The sequence below is a fragment of the Entelurus aequoreus genome, linkage group LG21 (genome assembly GCF_033978785.1).
Source record: "Entelurus aequoreus isolate RoL-2023_Sb linkage group LG21, RoL_Eaeq_v1.1, whole genome shotgun sequence".
Lineage (NCBI taxonomy): Eukaryota > Metazoa > Chordata > Actinopteri > Syngnathiformes > Syngnathidae > Entelurus > Entelurus aequoreus.
The window spans coordinates 26,879,412-26,903,240 of NC_084751.1; the positions used below are offsets into that span (position 1 = coordinate 26,879,412).

The 23,829-nt window shown below is 39.1% G+C and overlaps 1 protein-coding gene across 17 annotated transcripts in view; it reads right to left on the minus strand.

Moving 5' to 3' along the window:
• The window catches only part of nedd4l (NEDD4 like E3 ubiquitin protein ligase), a 107,793-nt gene that overhangs the window by 16,625 nt on the left and 67,339 nt on the right, over positions 1-23,829 (minus strand). For 10 of the 17 annotated variants that reach the window (XM_062031324.1, XM_062031322.1, XM_062031319.1 and 7 more), the window contains 10 exons: positions 22,494-22,571; positions 21,243-21,302; positions 19,514-19,660; positions 17,056-17,235; positions 11,776-11,973; positions 11,621-11,698; positions 8,468-8,522; positions 3,248-3,306; positions 2,851-2,916; positions 1-16 (listed from right to left, as the gene is read on the minus strand). The exon at positions 1-16 is cut by the window's left edge and continues 214 nt beyond it. In XM_062031324.1, the coding sequence (XP_061887308.1) occupies positions 1-16; positions 2,851-2,916; positions 3,248-3,306; positions 8,468-8,522; positions 11,621-11,698; positions 11,776-11,973; positions 17,056-17,235; positions 19,514-19,660; positions 21,243-21,302; positions 22,494-22,571 (937 nt within the window). The remainder of the gene's footprint in view (positions 17-2,850; positions 2,917-3,247; positions 3,307-8,467; positions 8,523-11,620; positions 11,699-11,775; positions 11,974-17,055; positions 17,236-19,513; positions 19,661-21,242; positions 21,303-22,493; positions 22,572-23,829) is intronic. The other 7 variants (XM_062031326.1, XM_062031325.1, XM_062031315.1 and 4 more) reach the window with 4 other exon arrangements.

A 23,829-nucleotide genomic window follows, 5' to 3' on the forward strand; every position in this document is an offset into this window, starting at 1 on the left:
GGTTGGGAATGTCAGCCTGTAGTCACACACAAATCCAAATAACTCTTAATGCTTCTTCCTGTGTGCTGCGGTGGTAAAATCTTATTATCCCCATTGGGAGCTACGCAGTGGTCAAGTGATTAGAACGTTGGCCTCAGTCAGGAGATCGAGGGTTTAAATCTTCATTTGGGAATCTTTGTTTGGAGTTGTAATGTTCCCTGGTTTCCTCCCGCATTACAAAATGTGCAATGTTAGTTTAATTAGAGACGCTGTGAATGGGAATGGTTGTGTGTCTATATAAGCCCTGTGATTGGCTAGCGACCAGACCAGGGTATACCCGCCTCTCGCTTGAAGTCAGCTGCAATAAAACCAGTGACCATAATGATGACAAGCGGCACAAAATACGAATGGATAAATGGTACAGTAGTCACATTTAAGACACAATACAAAAAAAGCTAAATGAAATTGTAATTGGAGTACATTTACCTCGCATTAGACCTTCCACATTATTTGAAAAAATATTTTTTTTAAATCTAAGGAAAGAGTTTATAAATCAGTGAATCTGACAAGTATTTAAGTTATAACCATCACTTTGCTGTTTTTGTTTGTTTATGTCACTACAGAAGGGTACTGGTGATGACAAAGAGGAAAAGTGCGATGACAACCATAGAACCAGAAACGGCACCAACTGCGAGAGGAAAAGGTACTGTATGTCTGCTCTGCACCGTATGAGTAATGCAATGAATGAAATATCAATTATTTGCTTATAGAAGATGCTATTTTGAACATACAATCATGTAAACAAAGGTCAAGATGTGTTATTATGCTGACCTGTGACTAGATCTACATTTATTAATTCCAGCAATACCTACAAAACACCACTAGGTGACAGGATTGGTATGTTGGGTGCATATCTGTCGAGAGAGAGTATGGACATATCGGTTTCAGAGTTGGTCCCAAACATTTCGCCCTGTAGTCACTTGAGGGGATTTTGACCAATCATTTAAGAGATTGTCTGGCCATATTCTCTCTGATTGGTTAAAAGCCCCTCAAATGAAAACAGGGGGCCATGTTTGGGACCAACTCTGAAACCGAGTTGTTCATACTCTCTTCGATAGACGTGTCACAAAGGGTGAGATGTTTTACTTTACTTTAGTTTTGTTATACAGTAGTTAACTTGTTCACTTTTATGACAGTTACAATAGTTAAAGGTTGTGTGATGTTTTCAGTGCCTGCAACTGCTTAATTAATTAACTTTATAATAATGTAATAAACAAAAAAAAATGTTTTAGGATTTGAACACTATGGAACTAGCATCACGGACCAATGATGTTCAGACATCAGGCGTTCCCTCTTACAGGGTTCGTACACCTTTTCCATGGCCAAATTCAAGCAGTTTTTAAGGACTTTCAAGATCAATTTCCCAGTTTTTCCAGTACCCTTCAAAAGACGAAAACCAGTGTGAATCAATCCATAGCCTTGTTGTTTGAGGTCACCAAATGCTGTCTGTAGGGAAAAATACAGAAAATCTTCTAAAACCTAAGCCTAACATTGAACCAGCAGTTATCATTAACTGAGTGGGGCATAGAAAATGAAGCAGTGTTTCTGTAGACTATTCAATGTCATTGGTGTTTGCAAAAGTGTCTCCATTTGTGTTGTTTTTCAAATTTCTTGTTCTTTTTCTTACTTACAGCACTCAATGACATCGAACAACCCGGATTGATTCACACGATATTTGTGCTTATAAACTGCATAATGTGATATAAGTACACGCACCCTCAAAATGTCAATTTCACTCATTTATTAACAAAACGGTTCCACATTAATATAAGTATAATAAATTAAGGGAAAATATTTTGTTTGTTTCACAACACCTCCGTCACCTTTCATTAAACATATCTAGTCTTATAACTGTGGCTTTGATAACAAATCGATTTTTAGTTGAGGGAAGTTCTTAACATTATAATTTATCATTGACAAACGCTCGCTTTTTTCCTTTCATAGCTCGTAATAACTGTCCGTAAATAACATGTAATCTAGCATGTACCAAATGGTTAGAAAACAAAACTTTAGCAAACTTTAGTTAACTTGTAGGGCTAGTAATCTCTGTGGCTTACCTTTCATGTGACTCTCCCATCGCGAAAAGCTGGATTTCCTTTTTGCATACTTTGCAGCAGGCTACACGAGGATTTGGTCCACGTTTTATCCAAAGTTTGATTTGTCATTTTCCATCTAATGTTCATTAAAACGATAACCTCCCGGCATGATGGCACTACTGTCCTCTTGGGGGCGACACAGAGCTCTGGCATGACAACAACCTCATGTAAGGGCTTGTGCAAAGCCAACAGATCAAGCATGTAGCTTTCATTTTTAAGGAAACCTATATATTTTTTTCCCATTTTATATTTAGCCTATTGAGTCAGACTGCCGAGAAACGTGATGAACATTTCCATGCATTTACAACCACTTCACCCAAAATTCAAGCAGTTTTCAAACCTTGAAAATACAACATTAAAATCCAAGCATTTTCAAGGTTTTTAAGCACCCGTACGAACCCTGCTCTTAAGAGACATTGTTGTTGAACTCAAGCTATATCATTTCAGGAGTCACGTTTCTGACATTTAACGTACTCCAGCTGCTCTTCATTTACAATTATTTATGCCCAGCATTAGATTTAGGATAACGGAATAGCATAATGATAGCAATGAATATTCAATGATACAACAAACTGTGCTAAAAAAAGCGCGTCCGTATTGCTTTCTATCTGACAGCGGGAAGTTGCAATCAAGCGTCATCAACTGAAAAACAGGGGAGTTTTCCGTTGTAATTGTATGCACAATTCCCAGCAGGCAAGCAATCAGCAATCCTTACCGGTTTTTTCAGTTTCTTCCTGAAGTAATCATACTTTTGCTTGAACTCTCTGGAGTATGGAACAGCCTGTACAGATGAGAAAGCAGCAATCAACGTCTGATGCTTACCAATGAATACATATTTGAACGTGCGGATTATTTTCTCCTGGTGTGTCTCACTCCACTCTGCCAGTTGGTATTTGAATAAAACGGTGTCAACAATGAGAACACCCCTGAAAAAAGCATTAGTACTTGTTGGAAACAAAGGCTTTATGTGGCAGCTTGAGGGGATTGACACTGAGGTGTTGGCATGCTAAGTGAGTTCTCCACGTGCTCTGACTGGTGACAAAATTGGACCACCAGTGTTAAATGGAGGAGTGTGTTGTTTCCATGCTGCCACACAAGTGGAAAGTACTCACCGGTCCGGTGATAGCAGGACTCTGAAGGCGGGGGTCCTCCCACTGCGTGTTTTTCGTATCTGTGTAAGAGACAAACACAATAGACACAAGATTGGAATGTTTAAAGTAACTAGGTTGTCCATTTGTGTGTGAATACTGAAAGATGCTGTTGCTGGGCAGAAAAAACATAAAATTAGAACATAAACAGAAGCAAATGAGATCTAAAAGAAATCCCAATACAAAACACATTTGATTCAACGGCACCCCCTAAGAGGTGTGAGAGAATATTGTTGAGAAAACTATGCCTGCATAACACATTTCACAAGCCCTCATATTAGTAAGAAATTGAATCATCAACACTGGCGGCAAATTGTTGTTTTGGTCCATTATTTGTTACACGTATTACCAAAGATAATGAACATAAGGTAGAGTATTGATTTTACTTCACTAATAGTGGCAGTTGGCTTTTTTCTTTACACTAGTATGTCAAGTAGGAATGTTTAAAACGATCTCTAAAGCGTAGCACTTTTCTAGTAGATTCAGGGACGATATTAGTTTATTTAGAACGAAATGATCCGAAACAATTCAATGAGTTGAAATCAATTCAGTAACTTTTTAGCAAAAAAAATATGAAACATCAACCAGTGTGACTGTGAAATAAATACTGGATACTGCAGGTGAAGTTTCCTATATTACTGTTATTTCTTGTAAGGGTATTAGGTATACAGTAAAGGAATTATGGATACAAACAAGCAAGTAAACAACAATTAATGGCCAATGCATTCACATCGTATTTGAATAAAGTGCAACCAACACTTATAATAACAAGAGTTAATATTTTCTGCTCTCATTTTCAGTAATCAACAACTTTTCAATAAAAGTACAGTAACCAACATTTAAATAATAGATTTACCTGCTACTTGTGCTGTTGTTTTTTAACATAAAAATAATACAATATTAATAGGAAAAATAATGTGCAACCACACCTTCATGTTGAACAGTAGGTTTACCTAAAAAATTAAGTGCAACCAAATCTTTACAAGTTAAATGAGCAGTAGTTTGACTTACTACTTCTCTTATTTTAATAAAGAGCTAAGGTGGCATAGAAAAGTCACAACAAATGCAAACGTCACAACACAACAACATGAAGCCTCAGCACAACCGCTTTCAGCTCTAGCACAATTGCAAAAACACAACAAATAAATGCCTGAACCCAACAACATAAAGCCATAACACAACAACTACTGGGTAAGCCAAAACACAACAATATAAAGACGCAAAGGAAGTGACAGCGTCTGAGGTGGAAAGTACAAAAACGGCGTAATAAACAACATTGGAAAAGTAAGTGAAGTGTGACCATTTTTTCAGTCATAAATAACTTTTTTTTTACTTTTTCAATAACACTAATATAATATGTTCATTACACCGTTGGTCCGGCTGAGAAACTTGCTCCACTGTCACTTCCATTGTGTGCGTCACATCCTTTGTGGAATAAAGTTATGTTGCGGTTTTATATCATTCTGTTGTGGAGTTTGGATTTGTTGTGGCTTTTGCAATCGTGCTATAGCTGCAAGTTGTGTTGTAATTTATGTTATTGTATTGTCGCATTTGTAATTATTGTGACCTTTCCTGACCACCGTAGGTATCCGTCATTCTTGTTTTGCAGATAGATTTGAGTAGCGTATAACGTCCTTTTCATTAAAAGTGCTAACCTTCCTATAAATGTCTGCCATTCTTCTGTTTTCCTTTTTCTACTATCGATAACATTGATCGATTGCCTTTTAAATGATGCTGGAAGGCAAACTTTCCAAGCATAGATCGATGTAGTTGAATCTTAGGAATTCAAATCAACATATCGATTAATTGTTACACCGCTACTTATTTCAGAAGATGAAGAAATATACATAGAGTATAGATATTAATTTACATATTAAAAGTGGTTGGCTTCTTTTTACACTTTGTCTTTTTTTTTAGGAAAAAAATCTATAATTAATACAAAGAGTACTGATTTTCATTTACTAATAACATTGGTAAGAAAGCTTTTTCTTACCAATAGGTAGGGATGGATATCTTCATTTGAATTCCCGGTACCTGGGAATTAATACCGGTACTCAACGGTAACAATTTGTTGTACTTTTGTGTGTGTTCAAATGTGGTAATAAATGTCAATTGTTAAATGTACATTTTTTAAACATTTAACACTGAGCCGTGCCGTTCAGTTATCTTATTTGCTTACACTTCTGTATCTCATTTGCAAGTATTGTACTGCATGCATTCTCAAACTGTGGTAAGTGTACCACTACTGGTACGAGAGCTACATCTAGAGGTACTTTAACTTTTATGTGCAATTATTTTTAATTGATTCCTTATTTGAGAACAGTATTTTATTTTCCTATAGTCAAACATAGTGTTACTGTTCAAATCGTATGTATTGTTACAGTGGCCAAAAATATTAAATACACTTGTTAAATAAAACCTTTTCCTTGTTTTAAAGTAATAATTTGGCCTACTTCGCTACTGTATGTTATTGTTGGTCATTATGGTGGTACTTGGAGAGCCAAGTGTTTTCTGAGGTTGTACTTGGTGAAAAGTTAGATGGCAGTAGTGTACTGTATAGACTACGGCAGAGCCATGTATAGAGAGAGTTTGGCCAACCTGATTTCGGCCAATCTCCTCAATGATTTGTCAAAAGGCACTCGCGTGACTTTAGAGCGCCATGATTGCTACAACTTTGATGCTGGTGGCCCTATGTTGTTCTGCACCTCCTCACGAGACATTTCTTTTATTTGAAGAGTTTTATCGTCTTGTAAACATGCCGTGTGGTGTGCTCCTTGGGGGCGAACAAAGCCGACGGGCTAACAAGGACCCGTTTACCTGTATCTTCTGAAGAGCTATATGGAAAACTGAATAGAGCTGCGAAAGTGACACCATTCTCGCTAAAGACGCTGATTTCAGTTTTTTAGGGTTATCTAATCTTGCCAAGAAAAGTTTGTAGCGGTAGGAACTTAAAATCCGCTACCCGCCAAGGCATGGCTCGTCTTGGAACTCTGAGTAAAAACTTAATTGGAAACCCTATTCAAATATGAGCTTGTAGCGGTTGATTTAAGGACATAATTCACCACACCTGTTTACTTGACTTTGTCCTCATTGTTCACTGCCATTGTTCTATTGTGCACATAACAATGTTGTTCTTGTTTACATTCATATATGCAGTTAAGAGTGAGTATTTCAGTGCGGCCCCTTTAAGTGGCCGTCAGGAGATTCTCCCAAAGGTGGGGGTTTGTTGTTCCCGCCATTTTTGAGGGTGTGTGACGTAAGCGTTCATTGATTCGAGTTTTGGAGGAATAAACGACGCACAAGTTTTTGTGTGTCAAACGATACTTCAAGTTGTCTTGCTTTCACGCTACAAGCGCAATACTGGTGACCCCGACGCTTCACTGAACTGATTCAGTGAATATTATTGACCATGACGGCGAATGCGGGTTCTTTAAAGCTGCCCGAGTTCTGGGAATCTTCCGCGACTGCATGGTTTGCCCAGGCCGAGGCACAGTTCGGCCTGCGTGGTATCACCGAGGACGACACTAAATTTTATTATGTTGTGTCCTCCCTCGGGAGCGCGACGGCGACCAGAGTGGTTAGCGTCCTTACGCACCCACCGTAGAGGAACAAGTACCTCACGTTGAAGGCTCACCTCTTAAAGACATTTCAACTTTCCGACACGGAGCGAGCTAGCCGCCTTTTTTCGTTGCAGGGGCTTGGCGATTGCAAGCCCTCTGAACTAATGGACAAAATGTTAAGCCTCTTAGGTGAGCACAGACCAGGATTCCTCTTCGTGCAGCTTTTCCTGAGACTCCTGCCTTCTCAGGTGCGGGCTGCTTTAGCCAACACCGCCATTTTGGACTGCCGCAAACTAGCTGCTGAAGCTGATAAGTTCTTTTTAGCCTCCCAACCGACCTATGTGGCTGCTTTCCTTCCGGCTGAGACAGAAAGACCCATGGCAGATTCTTCCACTCCCACTGCTGCTGCTGCTACGCAGTACTGGCAGGCTGCTGAGGGTGTGTGACGTAAGCGTTCATTGATTCGAGTTTTGGAGGAATAAACGACGCACACGTTTTTGTGTGTCAAACGATACTTCCAAGTTGTCTTGCTTTCACGCTACAAGCGCAACAAGTTATACATTTATCTGTGAGCCTGCCAAATATCTTTTAAATTGATCGATTCGCACACAAGTGCCTGTTTGTTTGTTTTCTGATTCACAAGTCAAGTTGTTAGTCCAAAGATGATGAGGATTTTGGCAAAATGAGGGTAATACGTTTATTTTTGTTTGTTGTGTATTTTCTGACGCACATTACGCCGGCAGGCGCGTATTACAGTGCCAGCTGGTGACTTAAAACTGCATGAATGTAGCAGCAGAGCGCATCAAATACGGCCACTAAACTGCCCCAAAATTATACTTTGACACAATAAAAGCAAGTTTTTTTGTAAATTTACGAGCTGCAGTATGTTTAGAACTATATTTAGACTGATTATTTTGGTTGCTTTTGTTAGGAGAACTAACATCAGAACGACTGCAATTGCATGCTTGCGGGCACACGTCAGGAAGTAGTCAATTGAAGACAATTGAAATAGAGCACGGTTTGATTTTACATGAATCGGTACTTTGCAGTTCCGACGGACATCAGTCGGTACCTATAAAAAGTACAGAATTCAATACCCATCCGTACTTGTATTACTAGTACGTTTGTTTTTGCTTTGGATAATTATTTATAACATTCGCTCCGAAAATGAAAAAACATCCAGTATCAATTTGTAATTTACTAATTACTGTGGTGTGTTTTTTTTTACACAAAGGAATGCTTAAATATGATATCTAAATTGCATAAACTTCACAGTAGATTAAAGTTAAAAATTGGGCCCCTGGTAATGAATGGTTTATTGGTCATCAAAAACTTATTTTTGATTAATGTTTAGTTTATATACAGTAAAATGGATACTTTACATAGACATACTTTAAAAAGTTTGGGTCCCACAGAGAATAACATTTAAAATTTTGTTTTAGCAAAACAGGTTTGTTTTTCAACCTGCATAAAGCCTCCCAAAATTGAGTTTTTTATTGTTTTGTCTAAGGTTCCATTTTGTGTATTCAGAATGAACAAAAAAACTAAAACTTATATAACTGCATATTGTTTGATTAAAAAACTAAAACTAATAAAAACTAGGGCAGCCTTGGTGTCAGCTTACTGTGGTCAATGTAGAAGGTGCGTCCGTCTGTGTGAACTCGTTCTTCCCATCCAGGCTGAAAAAAACAAAACAAAAAGAAGCATGAGATGGGAGTACGGGGGAGAAAGTGAATCACCATTTTAACAAGCCATGCTCAAATAGTCATTCGAATCCATCCTTTATTTGAGGCTTGATTGAACTTGGTCCAAAAACACTGGAAAGGTCAATCAAATTGAAGGGAGTTTTCTCTGCTATTTGAGTCAGGACTAGTGTAGGAGCACACAACATTGAAAGTTAATCACAACTACTACTTTTAAACTGGAGCGCCATCAGTGACGGTGTCACAGGCCATACGCACGCACTCAGCACCGGCAGTCTGGCAATTAAAATAAAAAGGTTGAGGGAGCAAGGGGTGGGGCTATACAGGCCAAGCCTCCACAGCAGCAGTCCTTGGCTGCAGGAGAAAGAAATGCAGAGACATGCAAGTTTCAATCGTCTGAAGTTGCTTTTGCCTCTCTTTAAACCTTCACACCTTCTACAAATCCTTGCTTAAAAGTGTGCAAGGTGCTTTCTTCTCTGACCCAATGGTAAAGTTACACAGACATGGCGTAATCTTAGAGGGCCGCAGGAGAGAGCCAAAAGGGAGGGGTTGTGGTGCAGAGGCTGTGCGGAGAGAGAGGAAGCTGGAAAGGGGTGGATGATAAAGAAGGGAGCGGTACAACCCATCCATGCTGGCCACAAGAGAGATAGAGAACAGAGAAGAAGAGCAAATATATAAAAAAGCACAAAAAAAGCGCATGGCTGTCTGCAGGCATGATGTGACCACGGCGTGGCGGACCAGACAAGGTAGGTGGGCAGGCAGAGGGAGGGAGCCAACCAACCTCCTCTAGTAGGTTCTGCCAAACAGACATGGCCAGGTGCGGAAGAAGTAGCGTACATTAGATCCACCAGAACAGAAGAAGAGGAGAAAGAGAGAGAACACATGCGCACACACACAAACACACACACACACTCCTGTCAAGATGTACAAAGCCATGATGCTTCACATTAAGTCAACATGGCGCTACTGTAATGTTTGGTGCCTTTTGTTAGGAGTTCGAGCTACAGAACAATCACATCCTCCAGACTACACTTCCTCCTGTTTAATTGTTTGGACGGACCCCCTCACTCCACCCTGGCTGCCTCCACTCTTGGGACGACTAAAAAGGAAATGCCTTGTGAAGTTTGATGGCCAGATAACGCCTTAATTATGAGCTTCAGAAGATGAAAAGTGCAGTGGACCCTCTTTAGTACAACGTCCTGAAAATGCACAGTGCAGAATCTGACTAAAAAGTGTTAAGTTACGCAAAACTCTCCGTCATGCAAGACCAGGGCGCATCACGTAAGCCTTCATTCAGCATATCATGCATATTTCCTAAAATCCCGACAAAAGTATTAAGGAAATGCCATTTCTGAAGAATACTTGTGATGGGGGAAAAAAGAAAAATGTACCAACAACCATAGAACCAGACACTGAAGTAGTTGCGATGTAGCAGTAGGGATAGGTATCATTTACATTTTAACCAATACTAGTACTAGGGTTGCGCATTATGTGATATAACAATATAAATTTGGCTGACAAAGCTTTTAATATTATATCGTGATAATGCATGTTAACACATTCTAGATGTGTCTTGAAAATTTGACAGCGACAAGCAAACCGTGTCCTCAACGGAATGCACATCCTTGCTAGCAGCCAACGTTACCTATATTCGCCTCCGTGGCAGCAAATAAACTACATTTCTCACAAGTAAAGTATCATTATTACTGGAGGACGAAGAATACCTCAACGTGGTATATTACAAATAGTAGGAGGGTACCATAAGCTATGCTAATTGTTAAACAAGAGCTTGTTTGGCAATTGATCTACAGTAAATAGACAGTAACAATAGCAAGTATAGTAAGAGTATATGGTCGATACTACAGTGATTAGATTGATATTTTTTATCATCACAAAATCGTTTTTCATTGTTTTTGTTATTGTTTACAAAGTCAGAAAATAAGTTCTTGGACACAGGACGACTTTAAAGGCAAAAACAAATCAGAGCTAATCATCGGAAATAAATAGAATATTTAATTGACATTGTTACACTCCCATCCTGTGTTTTTGTCTGATTTTAAGCGTGATCAAAAATGTAATCATTCAATGATCTTAAAAATTATAAGTATCAATGTTTTTTTTTTACCTTTTTAACCATTTTACAGCCTTTGTGAACCATTTTATAATGGTTCTATAATAATTTACATACCAATAATATATCCCTTACTAGTACCAAATCGGTACCTTAGAAACAGTGCTGGTGCTTAAAAGGTGCCCAAACCCGTAATTAAAAACTGGAAAACATGTAAATAAAAAAATTCTAATAAAAGAAACAATACTTATTTGTCAATAATAAATTAAATATTATTACAGATGAGTCTTAATTAATAAATGCTTCAATTATACAAATTTAATAATCTAACTAATACATGAAAAAATTATAAAAACGAAATGCACAACAATTTGTCATATTAAATGCGGAAATACAGAACGTACAAAAAACTACTTGGTTGTCGATACTCATAATTCTGGGGGTTTGTGAATGCACCCTTACTCATCGTAACCATCGTTGGTACATAATGAGAAAGTGCAGTGTTGTTGTTATTGGCTAAATCTAGCTTCTAAGTACAAAGTAATTAGTAGGCAATCCTTTTGAGAACCAGCGTCCTCTGCAGTGGATTAACTGAACAGAGCTATTTTCCTTTGAAATTTAGAACTGACAAAAAAATAAATAGACCAAAACAAATGTCCACTGCAGAGGACACTGGTTCTCAGAATGTTATGTGAAGCAATTCAAGCATTTAATTTTTTTGCTCTTTCTTTGGCTTTTAAGAGATGCCCCATCATTAATTCAAGTGATTGTAAAAAGGAAAAATGTACTGACAACCATTTTGACCGTGGGATGGATAAAATATATTTCTATATTTTTTTCTGTGAGGTTAAAAAAAGGAAACTTTGGAGGGTCCACTGTTTGCATCATGGCAAATGTAAAAACATGGCATCAGTTTGGTTTAGGGAAAAACACCTGAAAATTTCAGAGCGTGTCCTAATTATGGCAATGTAATGTAGTGTATATGTTAGCAAAGTGTACTTACAGCAAGAGGGCCAAGGTCACCTGGTTCCATGGAGTTCTTATTCCTCATATGGACTGGGTATTTCAACCTGGGATCCTCCTAGTGTTCAGAGGAAAATAAAGGGAAGAGTATGAGAGTGGGTTTCAAAGCACGAGAATACTTTAGTTATAACCCACCCAGGTTGTAGCTCTACTGTTGTGGTCGATGAAAAACGGTCGCCCGTTGGGGGCTATCCTCATCTCCCAGCCTGGTGGCAGGAAGCTCTGCTGAGTCTTATGCTGGGACTTGGGCGAGCTGTAGGGCGACGGCTGGGGGGACTGCGGGTTAGAGAAGGTGTCCTTCACTGCCCGCCGTGCCTGGATGTTGTTGGCGCCCTGAAAGCACAATTACAAGAGATGTGTCAGGACATCAAATTGAAGGACCAACAATATTTGTGTCATGTTAGACATAAACCTGTTCAAATGGGGGAAAAGGTTTATACAGTAGTTTTAAAAGATAACATTCACTAAACGTTGTATAGTTACACTAGTAACTGTCAATGCTATGCTGTTCTTTAAGCATTTTATGATCATTTTTCATTCCTGTGTATACCCTCTGGAACAGGGGTCTCAAACTCAATTTACCTTGGGGCGACTGGATGAAGAAACTGGGTGAGGCTGGGCCGCAAGAAAAGATTTCTTAAAAAAAAACTAACATGCACTTTTTAATGAATTCACCTTCTTTGAATGGCTTTCCCGCCCTAGCAACCATCTCATTCACCATGTAGCTAGCTTTGACTGGTGCATCGCTCTTTTCGGTTGCTTTCTTGAAGAAATCTTGTTGCCTCAGTAGACTGGTTTTAAAATTTGAAACCCGGTTCACTCTCTCATATCCCTGATATTTTGCATACTCCTCAGCATGTCTAGTTGTATAATGACTTTTCAAATTGTATTCCTTGTGCACCGCAACTTTCTCTGTGCAAATAAGACACGTCGGGGTGCTCCTGTGCTCAACAAAGAAATATTGCATCTCCCACTTTTCCTGTAATTGTCTTTGCTCATCCCTAACCTTTCTCTTCACTTCAGGCTTTGAAAAAGTTTGAGGTGGGCGGGGTTGGGGTTAGCGGGGGTGTTTTTGTAGCCCGGAAGAGTTAGGGCTGCAAAGGGTTCTGGGTATTTGTTCCGTTATGTTTATGTTGTGTTACGGTGCGGATGTTCTCCCGAAATGTGCTTGTCATTCTTGTTTGGTGTGGGTTTACAGTGTGGCACATATTTGTAACAGTGTTAAAGTTGTTTATAAGAACACCCTCAGTGTGACCTGTATGGCTGTTGCTCAAGTATGTCTGGCAGTCACTTGTGTGCCTGCAGATGCCGCATACAACAAGTGACTGGGCCGGCACGCTGTTTGTATGGAGAAAAAGACGGCGCGATGACAGGTTCTAGAGGACACTAAAGGCAGTGCCATCACGGCATGCCCTCAATATTGTCGAGAGCCACATACCACACCGTGATTGGTAGATTCCTTCAGCTCCGCACACAACGCTGTCAAGCGCCATTCATTTAAAACTTGCGGGCCGCACTAACATTAAACTTTCATATTAAGGTGGGGGCCGCAAAATAACGTCTCGCGGGCCGCGTGTTTGAGACCCCTGCTCTAGAATATACCCTTTTCAAGATCATGCCGACGATATAGAGTAAGAACATGACCTTATCGTAAAAGTGATACTCATCAAAAAATAACATTTGCTTCAGATTTAATTTGCATTAGTTTTGTTTGTTGTCAGCTAATGACGTTAATTAGGCAAAGTTTAGCTACTATCGTTAGCTATTACTGAATTATTGTAACAACATAACTGAAAATTGTAAAGTTGCTTCTTTGGGATAACATAAGATCGCTGGTGGTGTTCTTGTTATATTTTTTGCTTTGAACAAGTTGCAAACAGCCCCTTTAACTATGCTAATATGTTATGTATATCATTAACTGTATAGTATTACAGTTTTTGAGTCTTTTTTTTTTTCATCCTTTTGTATGGTAAGGTGCAGTATATTTGTGACGACCTACCAGAAATAAATTTGGACTGGCACAAATAGACCTGTTACACCTCCCAACCTATTCTTACATTGCTATCATTTAATAAAAAAATAGCTAAATTACATTACAACATGCCCAATACAACTGTGTAAACAACCCTACGTATTGTGATGTTTAAGCTCTAACAAATGAATATACAATACATCCAGAATTAGACAACTGTTTATACAATACAATCACAATTTACAAATGCCTCTATTTGCGACCTTTTCAATTCATGACATTTACATTGCGCGAAATATGCCTCTGTGTGCAAACCATGTTTCGGCATTTGAACGCTTCATTCATACATTTTGCATGCCGCTTAAAGCCATCAGAGCTGCCATTTTGATAACATCACTTCCTGGACACTCGGGCACGGACATTTAGAAGAGACGGTGCTCCCTACGTCACATCCTGTACACACGGGCGCGGCCTTTTAGAAGAGATTCGACTGCGCGAGACACCTCTGATGTGTTTATTTCCACAATTGTTGTACCTTGCGCTGGTCAGAGCTGTGTCAGCCCGTCTTAGAGATCACTTTGTGTAATCAGAAAAGCTTTAAATGTATCCAAACTCTCAGTGTCGCTCTATAGCCTTGGGTTGAGGTAGCGTTTTAGTGAGTGCGCAAGTGAGACCAAAAAAGATGCCAAGATGCCACAGCAGACCTTTATTACTGCGAAAGAGAAGGCACTACCGGGACACAAGCCGATGAAGTATTGCCTCACACTGCTAGTTTGCGCTCATGCTAGAGGTGGCTACGTGAAGCCACTGTTTGTTTATCACTCCGAAACGCTCAGAGTGTTCAGCAATGCCACAAATATTGGCCGACACAAGGTGAAAATGGTGGTTAACGTTTTGGAGCGCACCAACAAGACTTGCGTGTGTTTGTCCGTGTTGACTTTTAAGCTTGCTGTAATGTTGTGTTGTTTGGATAAAAAAAATATTGTTGAGCCATTACCCCCTTGTTATGTTGGTTTGATATATATACACATTAAAGTGTCTTCAAAGTGTGCCGTTTTTTTTTACTAAAATAGGGACTTTCGCAGAGGCTAGAACAAATTACAGTGATATTCATGATTTCATTGTTTCTTATGGGGAACTCTGCTTTCCTAAACACACTTTTTGGTGTGTGAACCATGTTCAAGAATGAATTAAGTTTGTAAATCTAGGTTCCACTGTACATCGTGAAATAAATAGTTTTTTGTATTTTAAAGTGGAGAGGTCTTTTTGAGTTTGAGCTTCATTTCATGGTGACATCATCGAAGGTCGCTGCTTCCCGTGACTGAAAAACCTTGCGTGAACTCTATGCATAGTCGAAAGAGTGCATCGAAATAAGCAATTTTTCCGCGATTAATTTTTCTATAAATATCAACACTTGCCGTGAAAGTTACTTTTGCACATTTAACCCATGCTGTTGCAACTTTTCTGTGCACAACAACCTTTATAAATGAGCCAGAGACTAGGAGAACTTAGCAGGAGGGATCAGTGCTCCAACCTCGCAGCTATGTCGCTGTATTTAGTGAGAATATACTGAAGATGTAACAGGTCCTTATTGTTAAAAGCATTACTCGTCAAAGGTTTTTCGCTTACTTGTTTTCATCTTGTAACAGTAACTTGCATTACATGCTTTTACACCTCCATGACAATTAACTGTGCTAAAGTGCTACCTAAAACAATACCTGTGCAGTAGTTTACCCTGTTAACATGACAGCATTTCGAAACACAGCGTTAGAGTTCCAATTATCTACTGTGCTAAACCTTCAAAAACTTTCCGTAATCAACCTTCATGCACTCGTATAAGCTTGTCAAGGCTACACAATAACGGGCTAAGTGTTCCAGCGATACAAAGTCATTATCACACACTCATGAGAACTTGAACAAAAAGAAAGCACTGCATTAATTAACCCACACTAAACTAGATATTCTAATTACAACTGTGTTTTTTTAATCTTCCTCTCACTTCAACGGCGTCTTGTTATCACACAGCCACACACCTACACAAACCTTAATTAAACCTCCATTAGGTCACTTCTTATGGTAGTTGTAACGATATTTCAGGCTGCCAGTGAGAAATAATGATCTTATCTTAAACTGCCTGATTTAGGTTGTATTTTTCATTAACGGACTGCAAGAATGAACAGTAAGCCTGTTAACAACAAGCTCAAAAATCCAGGTGGAGTTAGAAAATGACATCACGGATTGTGTAAAGATGAAGGGCAAACAGCATCAAGACAGAGGGAAAAGCAAATATATACGTACAGTGTACTATAACAGAGTGTCCAAACTACTTGGCTTCAATTTGGCCCGCTAGACGTCAAGAGTCTAATTGGAATTTAATAAGGAATATATATACATACACATATATACATAATATATATAGAATATACATATATAAAATATATGTGTATAAATATATATATATGTGTGTGTATAAATAACTATATATAATTAACTATATATAAATAACTATATATATATATATATATATATATATATATATATATATATATATATATATATATATATATACTACCGTTCAAAAGTTTGGGGTCACATTGAAATGTCCTCATTTTTGAAGGAAAACCACTGTACTTTTCAATGAAGATAACTTTAAACTAGTCTTAACTTTAAAAAAATACACTCTATACATTGCTAATGTGGTAAATGACTATTCTAGCTGCAAATGTCTGGTTTTTGGTGCAATATCTACATAGGTGTATAGAGGCCCATTTCCAGCAACTATCACTCCAGTGTTCTAATGGTACAATGTGTTTGCTCATTGGCTCAGAAGGCTAATTGATGATTAGAAAACCCTTGTGCAATCATGTTCACACATCTGAAAACAGTTTAGCTCGTTACAAAAGCTACAAAACTGACCTTCCTTTGAGCAGATTGAGTTTCTGGAGCATCACATTTGTGGGGTCAATTAAACGCTCAAAATGGCCAGAAAAAGAGAACTTTCATCTGAAACTCGACAGTCTATTCTTGTTCTTAGAAATGAAGGCTATTCCACAAAATTGTTTGGGTGACCCCAAACTTTTGAACGGTAGTGTATATATACACACATTTTTGCAGGTATATATATATACACTGCATATATATATATACAGTATATATATATATATATATATATATATACACACACACACACACACACACACACACAAACACACACACATATGTAAACAGGTATATATATATATACAGTACATATACAAATATGTATAGGCTATAGTTACTTTACATGGCTCCCAGACTTTTTTTTTTACCCTTGTTTTTTTTATAAGATTGACTCGTGTGTAAGTATTCATGTTGCAAATGTGGGGATGCTTGGGCAAACTATTTTAAGGGTAGGGGTGACAATAACAAGGAATGTAGTTCAGGTACTGGATACTAATTCTCACCTCCAAGGGGGTAGAAAGGGTGACAGTAGGGGAGCTGAGGCTACGAGGTCGTCTGACTTGGGGCTCATGGAGGTGGTTGTTGGAGACATTGGAAGACGAGGAAGAGGAAGGGGTGGGTGCCAGGGCTGAGGCTCCTCCTGATGCCGCAGCCGCAGAAGTGCTAGCTCCATCTTCAGTCAGCTGCAGGAGGGAGACAAGCACCTTTAAGGTTGGGTCGGGTAGGAATATGGTAAGCGGAGCTGGGTGCTAAACATTGAGTAACTGATGCAGCTTTTCCAATGCACAGTAGTATCGTTTCTTCTTGCATCAGTTTGGGGTGGTTGGTTTACCACTTTGAAATACCACCAGACACGGCCAACACCATGGTGCATTAAATGCATCAGTCAGACTGAAGCACGCTAACAAACAACAACAATGGACAAGACTCTCCTGTATATTTTAATCAAGAAGAGAAAATGGGCCGCTGCCGTTTCAAATATACAGTCGCGATCAAAAGTTTACATACACCTGTAAAGAACATAATGTCATGGCTGTCTTGAGTTTCCAATTATGTCTACAACTCTTATTTTTTTGTGATAATGTGATTGGAGCACATACTTGTTGGTCACAAAAAAAATTCATGAAGTTTGGTTCTTTTATGAATTTATTATGTGTCTACTGAAAATGTGACCAAATCTGCTGGGTCAAAAGTATAAATACAGCAATGTTAATATTTGGTTGCATGTCCCTTGGCAAGTTTCACTGCAATAAGGCGCTTTTGGTAGCCATCCACAAGCTTCTGGCTGAATTTTTGACCACTCCTCTTGACAAAATTGGTGCAGTTCAGCTAAATGTTTTATTTTTCTGACATGGACTTGTTTCTTCAGCATTGTCCACACATTTAAGTCAGGACTTTGGGAAGACCATTCTAAAACCTTAATTCTAGCCTGATTTAGCCATTCCTTTACCACTTTTAAAATCATCAACCTGCGGGTTGATGATTTTAGGTTGTCCTGAAGAATTTGGAGCAAATCCTCCTTTTTATTGTCCCATTTACTCTCTGTAAAGCACCAGTTCCATTGGCAGAAAAAGCGTAATACTACCACCACCATGATTGACAGTAGGGAGGGTGTTCCTGGGATTAAAGGCCTCACCTTTTCTCTTCCAAACATATTACTGGTTATTGTGGTCAAACAGCTAAATTTTTGTTTCATCTGACATCACATTGACAAAGATAAGGAGAAAAGTTCTGTGGTCAGATGAAACAAAAATTTAACTGTTTGGCCACAATACCCAGCAATATGTTTGGAGGAGAAAAAGTGAGGCCTTTAATCCCAGGAACACCATACATACCCGTAAAGCATGGTGGTGGTAGTATTATGCTCTGGGCCTGTTTTGCTGCCAATGGAACTGATGCTGTACAGAGAGTAAATGGGACAATGAAAAAGGAGGATTACCTCCAAATTCTTCAGGACAACCTAAAATCATCAGCCCGGAGGTTAAGTCTTGGGTGTAGTTGGGTGTTCCAACAGGACAATGCACCAATTTTGTCAAGAGGAGTGGTCAAAAACTCAACCAGAAGCTTGTGGATGGCTACCAAAAGCACCTTATTGCAGTGAAACTTGCCAAGGGACATGTAACCAAATATTAACATTGCTGTATGTATACTTTTGACCCCGCAGATTTGGTCACATTTTCAGTAGACCCATAATAAATTCATAAAAGAACCAAACTTCATGAATATTTTTTGTGACCAGCAAGTATGTGCTCCAATCACTTTATCACAAAAAATAAGAGTTGTAGAAATTATTGGAAACTCAAGACAGCCATGACATTATGTTCTTTACAAGTGTATGTAAACTTTTGACTACGACTGCAACCAGGAGGGCCATGCTGAGCCATGTAGTAGAAAATGGGCAATACAGCATTTACAAATCATTTGAAAATGTCCTTTAAAAATAAATAAAAAGTCTTCACCAGAGATGTTGTTTGCTAGTCAGCCGGATTGCGCAAAACTACTGCAATTCGTTGCAGATGCAAATTAGCTTTGTTCAGCCATGGCGGAGATCGACTGAGTGTCACTCTTGTTCAGTCATAGAATGCTTTTGCCGGGGTCCTATCCTTTTGGGCAATCATGGAAACGAATGGGAATCAGACAATGATGACAGTGAACGGTGAACACAACCATCAAGTGTTGAAAGACAGATTTCAAAGAGAGGTTTAGGTCAGGTAGGTTCATTTCCAGATTTGATCTGCTGTACACACAGACAACAAAACACGGAAGGACAAGTGGGACAAATGGGAAGGAGAAGACGTGGCTCCAATCCAGAGTGTCAGAAAATGCTAGACAAGAGAAGGAAGACCCCAGGAGGAGTAGGAGAGGATAGAAGAAAAAAGACTGACGTTTCAAACAAAAGTGGGAACACGGTGAATCGACACCACAACGGGGCTGAAGTAAGATCCGCTCCTGCCTTCTGACCTGCTGTACCTGCACAATGGGTCTAGTCCAGGTAGTAGTGCGGCTGTTATGGTTGACGTAATAAGTTCTCCCCTTGCTGTCCTTCCTCTCCTCCCAACCAGGGGGCAGGCCTGGGGTGGTCAAGTTGAAAGAGGTCGCTGTGGGAGACTGTCCCAGAGAAAGCAAAAATAAAAATCAGTCAAGGGCAAAAAGCGACGTTTGGAAGAAGGAGACGTCATATGAATATCCATTAAGAGGCACAGAAGGCACAACCTAGTGTCAGGTAGGGGTTGGACAAAATATCTATTATAATTCAGGATCAGTACAAGTATTGACAGTTTTTTCACTCAAGGACCTACATGGTGTTTTACAATATTCTGATATTTTATGATGCATGCTAGGTAAAAGCAGAACACAACAAGAAACAGATACATAAAAGTACATGACAGGGCTATTCAGCTGGCTTCCCGCAGGCCAAATCCAGTCCATTAGTTCAAAATATATTTTGGCCGTTAGTGCTTAAAAGGGGAGCTGCACTTTTTAGGGAATTTTGGTAATCATTCACATGTCTTTTTCTTTTATAGTAAAAAAAATGCTCAGTTATGGGGATACAGTCTATTTCGCCTATAAAGCCCTCTAAAAAATATCCCAAAAACTCCAAAGCCATTTTATATTCATTCTGTAAGTGTTGGAGCTTTAACATGTTGCACTATTGCTAAAGGTTTCAAATAAGAAAATAAAACAGTGACTTAGAATTATTTCAGCACAAGACTTGTGTTCTCCTTGAGCTGGTAAATTCAGAATAACCCTCATTCCTCAGATACAAAATAAATCCTAAAACGCTGCCTTCCATTTGTTGAGAGCCACATAGTATCAAGTTGGTAGCGTGGGGCTTTTTAAAGTTGAGCAAATTCTTGGCTTGGTGTCACAACCTTCTACTATACAGGTGAGATGCATGATTTATAATCTAGCAATAACTTTTGTTAACGCAAAGGCAATACAGCTCAAGCTCTTTTTTTCTTTATTTTATGACTGGTCACAACTAAGGTTATTAGACGCTACACTAGTACTGTAGCTGGCTACTAGCAAGTGGTCGGAGGAGCAATGTGAGTAAGGTGATGTGTCTTCATGACACCAGAAAAAGAGTTCCTCTGTGTTTGCTCAATGACAAAACAATGACAATGTCGCTATGGTTAATATCCTGGCTATAGCATGTAAATAGAGCGTTATTGGCAGTTTTTGAAGGCTTTATAGGCGGAGTGGGTTGATCACATTAAGTGCATTGTTAGAGGCGTTCTACTAGCAGTTTTTCAATATTTAAAATGCACATAATAAAGAAAGTCAGGTGTTCTTGTCTCACAAAGGGATTGTGGATGATAGGTCCAAAAAAAGTGGAGTTCTCCTATAAAAACTGCATAATGCCCCAGTCATGTAAAGATCCGTGCAGTGACATTATACACATAATACAAATGATAATATTGTATTTAAAACAGAAGGGAGATCCTAAATGTTCTTAAAATGTGGCCCCCGAAACAATTTAGTTGAATAGCCCTGGTGCATGAGGTCAACTTGGATGTACCTGTAAAGAGACAGGAAGTGGCACTAAAAGCAACTAAGCTAATACTTTAACTACATTCTTGCAGTGAAATATTATCTGCATTTAGTGTTTTAGGTTGTTTATTAAAGGGGAAGTTTGTATGAGTTCAAAAAAAGGTGTAGGGTTGATATTGTATATAAACTAGGACATTACCATGGCATCCTCACCACCTGAGACTGTTTGAGCTCTTGTTCTTCTGGAATGGGATCTCTGCTGGTGGTAGACAACAATGGAAGATGATCTTTTAGTTGACTGTTTTCATTTTCGAGAGGCGAAAGAGAGTATTTTGGGGGAAGTATAGTGAAGCCTGAATGGACAAAATGACGTGATTAAACCTGAAGAGGCGAGCAGGGCTGACAGAAGGTATTGTGAAAGCTGTGAATGTTTAAAAATCAAAAAGGGGAAATCGATTGAGGTGTATTGACTGTGAGGTGGGTGGTTGGCAGGGGAGAAATCAGTTAAATTGGAAAGAAAATGAATGTCTGATTGGGTGATTTGTTTTTGCAAAGGAAAGTAAAGTGAATTATATTTACAATCGTGCTTTGAGATCTCAAAGCGCTTTACATGTTGAAACCCATTATCTACATCTTCAAGCTACATTCAAACCAGTATAGGTGGCACTGGGAGCAGGTGGGTATAGTGTCTTGCTTAAAGACACAACGGCAGTGACTAGGATGGCATAACCAGACTGCAAAACCCCGCAAACAGAGGCATCCAAATCTGCGTGCAAAATGCATGAACCTCACGATTTGATATAATAGGTCTGCTAAATTGCCCTAAGATTCAGCCAAATAATCCCAAATAAATCGATAAACTGTTCTGAAATGCAACACAATTATTTAAAAATACAATCTTTAATGAGGCTACTGTCACTGAGGAAAAGGCTGACATCACCACCTGCACTAGTTCTTAGTTTGACAGCCCTGTTACTCAAACTGTGTGACACACTTTAACAAGCTGATGTGACTCAGAGGCGATTATTTACTTAATATATACTGCCTTCTATTGCCTTCTATTGAAGTGCTCATATTCCCGGCACACGGCTCAAGACAGTGAGCGTTTCTCTTAAATGCTGCCGCAAGTCAGCATCAGGGACAGGAAGCAAGCGGTGCGGTAATCCTAGTGAGGCAAGAAAAAAAAAAAGATCTGTGGCAGTTGGAGGAAGGAAAGTGAGGAGTTAGCAACACCTGTTTGGGGTGGAAAAATTGGGATTTTAAATGTGTGTACTGTACACCCACAGTAATGTTGGTAATGTGAAGGAGATCGAGGCACCCGAATGCCTTGAGCATTCATGGAGACAAAGAGAACAAGAAGGTTGAGTGGGCTCCAAAAAACCACAGAAAGGGAGGAAATCACACAAGCAAGACGGGACAGGCGGAAATGCGAGTGTTGGGAAATATGTACCGTAAGAGGAGGAGCCTGGGCTTGATCACTAACGCCATCTGTCATACTGGAGGAGCGAAGTCTGTTGGAGAGCTGGGTCTGCCGAGAAGGAGGGCATTTTGAACATTTTTGCAATGAAATACTCTATCGCCAAACACAGAAAGAAATGGATGTAGAAATAATCCGTTTCAGAGTCAAACTGGGGCTGCCAAAAAACATTGTGAAGTATCATTTTAACATTCTTGGGTGTGAAAATAAATTAACCTTATGCATTTGACATATAAACAATAACAAACACTCAGGGAATTTACTTAATTCACCCAAAAAATAATGCACTAAAAACAAAAAAGACCTGTGCAATACATTTTGGACTATTTTTCTAATATAAAAATGATTTATTTTATAATCCCTGCATGTTTTAGGCATTATTTGCTTGCATGCATGTATACAGTCATTGTATTGTCAACATTAAAGGAGAACTGCCCTTTTTTTTCAGGGGCGGCATGGCGTAGTGGGTAGAGCGCCCGTGTCAGAAACCTGAGGGTTGCAGGTTCGCTCCCCGCCTCTTACCATGCCGTTGTGTCCTTGGGAAGGACACTTCACCCTTGCCCCCGGTGCCGCTCACACCGGTGAATGAATGTTGAATGAATGATAGGTGGTGGTCGGAGGGGCCGTAGGCGCAAATTGGCATACACGCTTCCGTCAGTCTACCCCAGGGCAGCTGTGGCTACGAAAGTAGCTTACCACCACCAGGTGTGAATGAATGATGGGTTTTTAACATGTAAAGCGACTTTGGGTACTTAGAAAAGCGCTATATAAATCCCAGGTATTATTATTATTATTTTTTAAATTTTGCCTAATGTTCACAATCATGAAAGACATGACGGATGTATTTTTTTTAATGCATTCTAAATATTAAATAAATGCGAATAAAAGTCTGCTTACAATGCAGCCACTCTATTCTGTCTATAAAATCCTTAAAAAACACCCAAACACCTCCATTAAAGTTGTATATACATGATGTAAGTATATATGTAATGTACTAACATTTATTATTAACATATTTTGATCATTTTAAGCATATATGGCGCATTAATTTAAAAAACTAATCACAACGTTCCTTTTTTTTTTCTTTTTAACAACTTCACTAATTATTACTCACTGCAGACTCCATGAGAGCCAACAGACATAATACAATCACTTACTGTACAAGGTAGGATGTCATTATGATGCCGACTGCAAGGGTGTTAATATATTCCCATTTAGATGAAGAATGAATCATAATCCTCGCAAAGCAAAGGGAGGTGGAACCAAGCGTCTTTTCGTGTCGTTCGGGCCAAAACTCGGGTCTAAAACT